Raw genomic sequence first — 9,435 nt, forward strand, 5'->3', positions numbered from 1 at the left:
GATTATGTGCTTACTTAAATTAGAACTGGTGAAGAATGTCTCTTTAAGCTCCTTTTGCATCAGCAAAACAACTAATGTTTTCTAAACAGTGATGCCAATATTTTTTTACTGTAATTGACAATATTTGTATTTTCATAATGTCCCAGCTTGTACAGGCATATTAATATGGGAGCAGCTCAGCCATCACTAAACCTCTCCACTGATCCAAGTTAACACCAGAGATCCAAAACCCACAAGCACACAGAGGAAATGCAAGCATTATATATTTTGAGTCAATTTTGCCATTTTCTGGGTTTAACCTCGCAGGATTTGAGCGCAGGAAACTGTTACGCCTGCAGAAGATGACTGTGGCTGTGACAACTTAGCTTACATTTTAGCTCAGAGGCCTTTTCTCCCCAGGCATTTTATAACAGTTGCTGCCACCAGACCTTCCAACACTGCTCAGCATGCAAAGTCAAGGTTTCTGAAACAACAGTTCAATTAACCTGAAAAGCAACCACTCCTTTAAAATGAAAAGAGCTCACTGTTTCCTTAAGCAAAGAAAACTCTTTGAGCACTTCATCAGCAACTGGGCTGCTCCGAGACAAAAATCAGATCCCTGCACTGAATGCAGAGGTCTTCAGATGTCACTTGCTCCCTTTCATGTGGAGTAAGAAATGCTCAAGTGGAAGGGCAATATGCCTCAATGCAGCCCTGCTCCTGCACACATCGCATAATGCTGTGCACTTAGGGTCAAAATACCCGGAGGTGTAACACTGGGGGAAATGTAAAGGAAAATTAATTATTGCTTGTGTTAAAAGGATGGCTTGATGTGGCATATAAGCTTCAGAATATAAAAGTCCTGAGGCAAATAAAACTGAATATCAAACTCCAGCAAACCTTCTGTGCCCTCATGGCCACTGCATTTGGGTGCTAAAGGCTTCTAGGAAGAGCAGAGCTCCCCTGTCTCCTTGCTCCATGCAGGGCTTTTTCAGTCTAGAAACTTAGCTGAAAGCAAATGCTTTCCAGAAGAGATCAAATGCTGTGGCAGGATAAGCCACTCAATGAAATGTGCCTGGACCTCTCTGGGGTTTCAAGATCTTTTGTCAGTGTGCTGACCTGTATCAGGGAGCAGTCAGAGTTGAACAGAGCACTGTATACACAAAAATTTTCTGCAAAGTCTCCTACAGCCTCACTGAATCAACCAGCAAGACTATGAGGAGAGTTTGTGGGGGCTACCCCTGGCTTCAGCAGGCAGTCAGGAGTCCATCTGACCTCCTGCAGAATAAGAGGTGACACATCCACATAACTGAAGGTTACTGAGAAAACACCTGCAGTGTTCAATCCCCTTTGCTGGGAAAGAATGAGGCACTGAGGCAGCTCCATCTCCAAAAGCCAAGCTGGCCTGAAACAAAGTGTGAGTTCTGCTTTGAGTCCTGGCTTCAAGGAAACGACTGTAGATGGCCAGAGGCAATGCAGAGGAGCCTGTTGCTGCACCAGCACCTCCTGGACCTCTGTAGCCTGCTGGCACTGCCTGGCTTCTTGGCTAGACCAACTCTGCTGCTTTTGGTCATCTCAGGCACACAAAGCCAACATTCCTTCCTAGCAAAGGTGACCCCTGCAATGCCCATGTGATTTGCAAACCAAACTGTCCAGTGAACAAACTTTAATAAACCTCTGGTAGGAGGACTTATCAACACCCCTGGCACCATTTCAAACCCTGGGCTATATGCTTTGTTAATGTAACGTGTATATATGGTGAGTCCCAAAAACTGTGCCTGCAAACAATGTAATTAATTTACCACAAGTCTGCAGACAACCTAGAGAGCATTCAGAATTAAACGCTATTCTAGTGACTAGGTAGGTCTCAGAGAGGCTCTGCCATATGTAGCTGTGGCTTTTAAGAAGTATAAGTTGAAGATTTCAAGTCATGATAAATGAAAGCCTCATTTGTTGCTTTTAGTGAGCATGGGATGGTCTTCAGAGGCTTGCAATTACAGACTGAAGTACTTAAAGGGTGCCTGGGAAGATTTCTCTAACCCTTCACACGGCCCTGAGCGATGGCAATGACTGTTTCCTGCATCTCCAGGTCAGGAAGCCAGCACCACACCTAGCACCTCACAAGTCAACATGCTTGCTTCAGGCATCAGAGAAGCAACATTACACACTGTGAGATGCTAGAAATATATTTCTTCTTTGCCCAGAACTATATGAAAGTTTAAGGAGTCACCTCCTCTTCCCGCTGAGCTATACCTAGGTCACACTTTAAAGCACAGCTCTGTGCTGCTTGAGAATAACTGAGAAAGCAGAAGCCGGAGCAGACAGTATCTATGCAATCACTGTGGGGAAAGACAGTAATGCTTCCAGGGAAAGGAACTCCACTTGGAAAGATCTCTGGCTTTGCTATGTCTAAGCCATAAGAAAGTATGGATAACCTTTGTTTCTAGTTAAGAGGCCAAGTGCCTCAGCATGGTTTGTCCCCAGGAGAGGTCACGCTTCCTATTTCTAGCATCCAAAGCAAGGTGAACCATCCACATTTCAGAACTGCAGAGGGGATGACAGTCTGATTTTATTCTTCATCCTCTACTCACTCCACAGCCAAGAGGAGACACTGTAAGACTCTACTTTAAAACACTACGTATGCATGGGCTTTCATCAGTGATCAGAAGGAGACTGGAGCTGCCACTACTGAAGTCACGCTCCATTTTCAGCTTGAAGGGCAATCCAGTTCCCGTCTTGGAGTAGAAACAGGACTTGCACTATGCCATCAAATGCATCATCTGAATGAAGGTGAGGAATGTTTGCCACTGACTGCTGTACTCTCCCACATTTCCCCTGCTCAGACAAAGCTTTCACCAGCTGCTTATCTGTTCATGATATTCCTCCTGCCCCATCCCCTTGGCTGCTGCCAGAATAACTCAGAAATGATGCTTTCAAGGGCAATGCCCCATGGGCTTGGAGCTTAATTACAGATTGGGTCAACTCTCACCTCCTGTCTGGGCTGAAGTCATCTGAAGGCAGATGAGCCTAGGTCCCTAAACCCTCCTTGAAACTGCAGCAGCTCAGACTGGTTTGTGGAGCCTGGTGTGTTTGCACAGAAGCATTAAGCCAAAAAGTGTTTAGAATTAAAGAAGAAAAAAAGTTTCCATACTGGCCCTCTGAAGGCATCACCCTGTGCAGAAGGCTAGACTGGAGCACGTTTTTTTCAGAGAGGAATCCTGTATACCAAAGCTGCTAACGCTCCTCTCTGGGAAAACAAACTGCCAAAGAACAAAGAGGCTGTTAACATGACAGAGGTCATAAAAACCTTGACCCAAACAGAAGCAGGACCAGACCCTGCCTGCTCTTTGTGGATGGGAATTTTGTCTTGGCAGACCAAGGGCTACTCCAGCAAAGCCCTTCCTCCGGTCAGGTGAATCGTGAACAATATTTGGCAGTAGGCAGCATTACAGAGTGGTTATAAATCATGGAAGACAATGTCCTGTAGGAAGAAGGAAGAGCAGGCAAAAATGTAGAGATAAAAATCCTTTAAAAAGTAACAACTAACAAAAATTGTGACTCATGCTGGAAAAATTCTCTCTATGAAAAACATTATCTACAAACTGTCTCCCGTTTCCTACGGGAAATATTGAAAAAGCAAACTATTTTAAGCCCTGACACATCTTGGAAAATAGGATGGGGAGGGGTTGTGGAAAAATTCATCCATTGTAACCTTCCAGATCATGGAAGGTTGCAAACGCTGGCTCAGGACCTAGGATATACACCACAGTTCTTTCATCCTCTCTACTCTCTGAAAGTCACTTTTTAACAAGATGCATATATTTGTGTCCAGAAAGTAGCACTCTGCCACCACAGGGGCTGATATTTAAAAGTCTAAATCAGCTAAGGTCAGGGATGAATACTCTAGTGCAGAAGCCTCTAATTGCCAATGCTCAGGTGGCAAGATATGTCTTTGCTTTGTCTTTTGAAGGCTACTTCCTTGCCAGAAAGAGACTTTCTATATATGCACAACACAGGGCGAGGGGCAGTTTTTTGCTGCTTCAAATCTATTTTTTTTCCCTCAAATTCTATAAAAAGCTCCCTTCAGTTCTTTGGAAGATCACTTGAGATGGAAAGGTCATCCATAATGGGTATAAATGCAGATGCACAGTACTCTTCTTAGTTATTTTGAGCAGCTTTTGTAAACATGCACAGCATTGACCTAATAGTGTCCCCTTTTTACCCTGTAAAACCCATGCCTTTGTTTAGTGCTACAAAGCTCAAATGCTTGGGGAACTGGAGTGACCTACAGTGGCTTAACACTCACCCTAAGACCCTGTCAGGTTTGCAAACAGGGCTTGAGGATAAAAGAGGGGGAACTGCTGTGGAGCAGTGGGTCTCCTTTCCAGACTGATGGAAACCTGGCTTTCTAGCTCAGTCTGTAAGAAGAAAGGGGCTGGTGACACCACGATGACTGTGGCACCTTATTGCTCCTTGGAAGACGGAGTGCAAAGATCTCCGTGACAGGCATTGTCTGACACAGACTGTAAAACAAAAGCCTGTAATGATTTTGGATTAATAGATACTTCAAGCAGGAACAACAATGCCAAGTGGTGTCTAATTCAAGCATTGCTAGGAAAGCCAAATTTATAGCCTTGCCCTATCTGTAAAATGCATTGCGCTTTCAAGAAGAACACATAATCCTAACAAAACAAAGATAATAACAACTCCGTGTTCTTTAATTCAATGCTTGTAGCTGGTTTAATAATAGATTTTCAATCCACTTCTCTTCTTTTGCTGAGACAACTACAGTCTGATTTAGTGAATCTCTTTGATTTGTATTCCCGATCATTATATTATTAATATGTCCTTGATGCAAAGAGCAAGATAACTTAAAAAAGTGATCAGCTATTTTGCTTGGCATTTATGACCTTGGTCAGAGGACGCATTACTTACAGGAAGAGTTTTCTGGAGCATCTGCAAGTACATCAGCTTTGAAATGCAGCTTAATTGTTTAGGGCAAAGCACATTTATTTTCAAATTCCTAGGAACCTCCGGCTTCAGACATAAAGCGTGTTTCCACAGATGGACGCTGGCATGTGGAAATGCCACCGTGCCTACTGTTCAGCTGACCTTTGGTTTAGGGCCAGCTGCCAACGGGAAATGCCAAGCTGTTACTTACCTTTGTCAAAAAGAAAACTGCAGATAACACTTGAAAGCATAAAAGGGGGAAGAGGTGTGGAAGCTTCTGCGTCCGGGGCCCTAGTGGAAAATAAAAGGCCTGCAGAGCCCAGCAAAATCCCCAGTCCTACAGCTTGGACCTACCTTCCAACCTGCTGGGAGCAGGAGGATTTCCCTTCCTTCACTGTGGGACTGCTCTCAAGCTCCTGCTTGCTTCAGCCTGGCACTTGGAGGACAAGCACAAAGAGATGGCATCCTAGGGAGGAATATCCTAATTTTGAGGTGCCCAGGGCCCCCCAGGGAGCCTGGGAGCAGCAGAGAGCCAGCAACAAGAAACCTGTTCGCAGGAGCTGCCCAGGCTATGCCCTCAGTGCTGCAGAGTAAGAGGGTTTTTCTCCTCAGCTTTGCTGCTGGGCAGTACCTGCTCTCCTACATCAACAGAAAAGACAGAGCTCAGGCTTTGCACACGTTTCTTGGCACAGAAAGCAATGGCATTTCCAGCTGGAGCAACTCCTGGAGTTCAAAATGTCTGTTTCTCCAAACGCAAGTATGGGAAAAAATTAGGAAAGATAATTTAACCCCCTGGAACCAGGCACTGGAACAACATAACCATTCAAAAGACACAGGAAAGCATCTTCCAGAACCAGGTTAACAGCTTCAGAAAGGGATTATCCCATGACTTGGAATGTGTTTATTGTCCCCACAGTGTCACAGCAGAAGAGTCATTCCATGAACTGTCTCAAAATCATATTGAAGGCAAAGCAGCATGAGTGACACATTTCAGCGGCATCTCTGCTTCTTCCAAACAAGTAATTTTTTTGTTTTGCTTTGTTTAATTTCAAATTGGCTGTCAGCTTTCTGGGCTTCTGGGGTTTATTTTCCTGTCCTCACAAGTCACTCAGCATACTAAACAGGCTTTAAAATCCACATGAACTCAAAGCAGCCAAGAAACTCTATGGTTTTGAAGCCAGCTCTCTAATGATGGACCACCAAACCTTGGCGCTGGAGACTTCTCCACCACCTCCAGCTGAGGGACTAGGTTCTTCCCAGTTTAGGGGAAGGGTTGAAAAAACAAAAGTGGACCAAGAGCTCAGCTCGGCTTGCCTGCTCCTTCCCATAGGTCCAGCATGGCACCACAGAGAAGCTCCTGGGAACCTGAAGCTGCCCTGGGGACTCCAGAGAGGTGTGAGTACAAGGTAAGAGGATTAAGGCAGCATCAAAGGTTTTGCCTTAGAAGATGGAAGTTTTATAGACATGCCAAGAAATCAAGAGCCAAGAGGAAGCAAGTCCTGGAAAGTCCATTAGGACAAAAGACAGAAAGACGTAATGAGCAAGAACTGCTCACAAATGGCTCAGGCTTTGCAACTGCTTGCTTGGACCAGAGAGGGTAGCAGCAAAAAGACCTGCAAGGGCATGCCCTCCCTTAAAGGGTCCCAAGTACTCTCCAGCAACTGTGGGAAGAGCAAGAGCTGCTGGCTGCCACACAGTTGTGATTCTTCATGGCCCCAGAGGGATATACACCCCTCCACCTACGACTTAGGCCCACTCTGATTCCTCCTCGCAGAGGTGCCAGGCTACACGTGCAGCTTCCCCGCGGCCACGCGCATCCTCCTGCCCGCACCGATACAGGCAGGCATGCAGACTGGGGGAGACTAAGCTCCACGTCCCCCAGCTCTATCTGAGGTGGGATTTGATTCAAAACCTCCAGCCTTTAAGCACAGACTTGAACTCCTGCCTACAGTGCTCAGAGCCAAGTCCTTCTGGCTACAGCTTTCCTGTATCTGCTGGTGTGAATGGCTTGTGGCCATTCACCCCCCTCGTGCTGCTGCATGCTTCTCACGCAGACAGGAGAGTTTACTTTCCTATTTTTAAGCCCAACAAGTCACTCACAGAAGATGACAGGAGCTTGAAGGCTGAGCTGGAAGAGACTGTCAGTCTCTGACCTTGAGTGGAGAGGAGTCTGGCAGAACACTTACCTTTTTAAGACCAGAAATAACTGTGTCCTTCCATGGATGCTCTATGCCTGGGGACAGAGCTGCTTAGCCTGGCTGGATTTCACCATGCCACATTCACAGACTGATACCCTGACTCCTCTGGGAAATAAGACCCTCAGCCAATATATTCAGTATCAGCACAGTTTCCTCTGTGAGTATCTTACAACTACTCTTAACAATTACAGTATCCTGTAACTTACAGCAACCTTGCTAGACCCGAGCCTAAAACAGACCTGTATCGTGAAAGCAGCAGTGGGCTGACGGGTACCTTAGAACTATAAATGTTTTCTTCACAGTGAAAACAAGTTCACTCTTATCAACAGATGCACCTCACATAGTTTTGCACAAAGGATGTTGCATCATTTGACTATTGCCATTAAAAAAAAAAATACTAATAGACATGTAGTATATGAAAAAAGTGTCTTAGACCCTGATCCAAGCTAGATTTTTCTCCCTATACCACAATCTCTTGTCCACCAACAAGTGCCATCAGCTTCCATTAGAGCTGTCAAAGATGGTATAGCCCAGGCTTTCATTACTTGCCTATGTTTAAGCACATGAGAAGTCAGTGGGATCTCTTGATGGTTTGAAGCTGAGTGTCTCCCTCTGTGGGGGTAGCTCTCTGTAAAATTTAGTAACACGCTAGGAACACATTAGTGTCCTACACATGAAAAACAAAATCCAGACCTGACCAAAGCTTGACATGTTTGACCACTCGGTTGGGTTTCTTCTCCTGTTCAAGTGTTTTCCTGAAGTCAAGTTTCCCCTGTGTGCAAAGCCCACTGTGAGCACTGAGTGCAAACATGTGGGGTTCAGGGTATTTTACCTGCAATAACATGTTCTGCTTATTTTCAAAGGAACGTGAAAACACTCCTGTGAGGATCCGGTCGAATAGTCAGGGTCAGCCTATGCAGAGATGAAAATCATTGTGAAGTAGACTACATCTGTGAGTGAGCCTTTGCCTTTCCTGCCTGTCCAAACAGATCAATCAGCCCACCTTCGTGCTGTTCTACAGCGCTGCGACTCGACATCTTCATTCACATGCTGCTTTCACCTAAATCGTGCTAATCAGCTGGTCAGATAAAAGTTATTACAGAAGTCAGAGAAGTATAAATACACAGCTTCTTCTCTTACCTTCCGCTGAGAAGGAAACCGATAACAACAGCCAGCAGAATGACTCCCACTGTTACAGACACAACAATTATAGGAATCTGGCTCTGGTCGCTGGATGCAGCTACTGCTGAGATGAGAAACAGAAAATGGAGATTAAAGTTAAAATGACAGTCAGCACTCACATGAGTCTTTCTAGTGAAGCTGCCAGTGTGGTTTCAAGCCTTACCAGTTCGTTTCTTCTTTCACAGTTTGTGTTTTCCCCCTCTGCTGTCTGTTTCTAGTTTGGAAAGGAAATGGGTGGAAAGAAACCAAAAACACATGCAAAACCAAGCCAAAAAAACAGCAAAATTGCGTCTGATTGCTGAATTCAGAAACCGAAGTGTTGCAGAATGAAGCCTTTGAGTTTGCAAACTCAAGTTTGCCTTTCTGGGTTAGCTGCATTAGAAATCAGAGATGAAAGATGAAAACCCAACAGGTTCCAATTTGCAGAGAGAACATTTATGGAATGTTATTGTTAAGAGACATAAGGAAGGTCTCTGAGATGAACAGCATTACCTGTGCTTGAAGAAGCTATAAATGACTAAAACCTAACTCCTTGTGGCATCTCTACCACATGGCCAGAAGATGCCCTCTGTATAACAGGAATTTGCTAAGATGCATAAGCTGGTTGTTTTTTTCTACTGGCAAAGGGAAGCAGAGCTCTCCCAGCCCATGCTTTGTACAAAGTTCTCCTGCCAAAAGGCAGGAGGTGAGTCCTATGAAAAAGATGGCAGCAGAAAGGTCAGGAAAGCTGTTCGAGAGTGGGGTTCTGCCACAGGTTGAGTAAGAGAAGGTGAGTACACTCCTGCAGCCTGTAAAATGGAAATAACACCTTTTTTTGCTTTGTTTATCTGCTTTGCCCTGTAGGGGAAGGAGCCATCTCTCCTCAGGGATTTGAATATGGGGTTCCCCAAGTAGAAACCAAAGCTTCCTCACCTTGTCCTCTCCACTGCCAGCTCATTTAGTTGCATATATTTAACCACCCCAGGGTACAAATCCATCTTCCTCACCACAAAAGCAGCTCCCTGGCATAGGCACTGCTGCTGTGCAGGGGAAAAACCCTATAGCTCCTACCCTTGTGCCAGCCCTGGATGAAGCTCCACACACTCCAGGGAGCAGCAGGGATCGACTGCACACCGAAAAAGCCTTT

General features: G+C 45.2%; 1 protein-coding gene across 1 annotated transcript in view; it reads right to left on the bottom strand.

Annotated features, from left to right (window-relative positions):
* Window positions 1-9,435, bottom strand: part of EPHA5 (EPH receptor A5) — a gene marked incomplete at its 5' end in the record, with an annotated part of 51,006 nt that overhangs the window by 35,383 nt on the left and 6,188 nt on the right. The window contains one exon of the mRNA XM_008946031.1: window positions 8,268-8,370. Within this exon, the coding sequence (XP_008944279.1) occupies window positions 8,268-8,370 (103 nt within the window). The remainder of the gene's footprint in view (window positions 1-8,267; window positions 8,371-9,435) is intronic.

Source organism: Merops nubicus, unplaced genomic scaffold (assembly GCF_000691845.1).
Source record: "Merops nubicus isolate BGI_N331 unplaced genomic scaffold, ASM69184v1 scaffold16198, whole genome shotgun sequence".
In the NCBI taxonomy this organism is placed as follows: domain Eukaryota; kingdom Metazoa; phylum Chordata; class Aves; order Coraciiformes; family Meropidae; genus Merops; species Merops nubicus.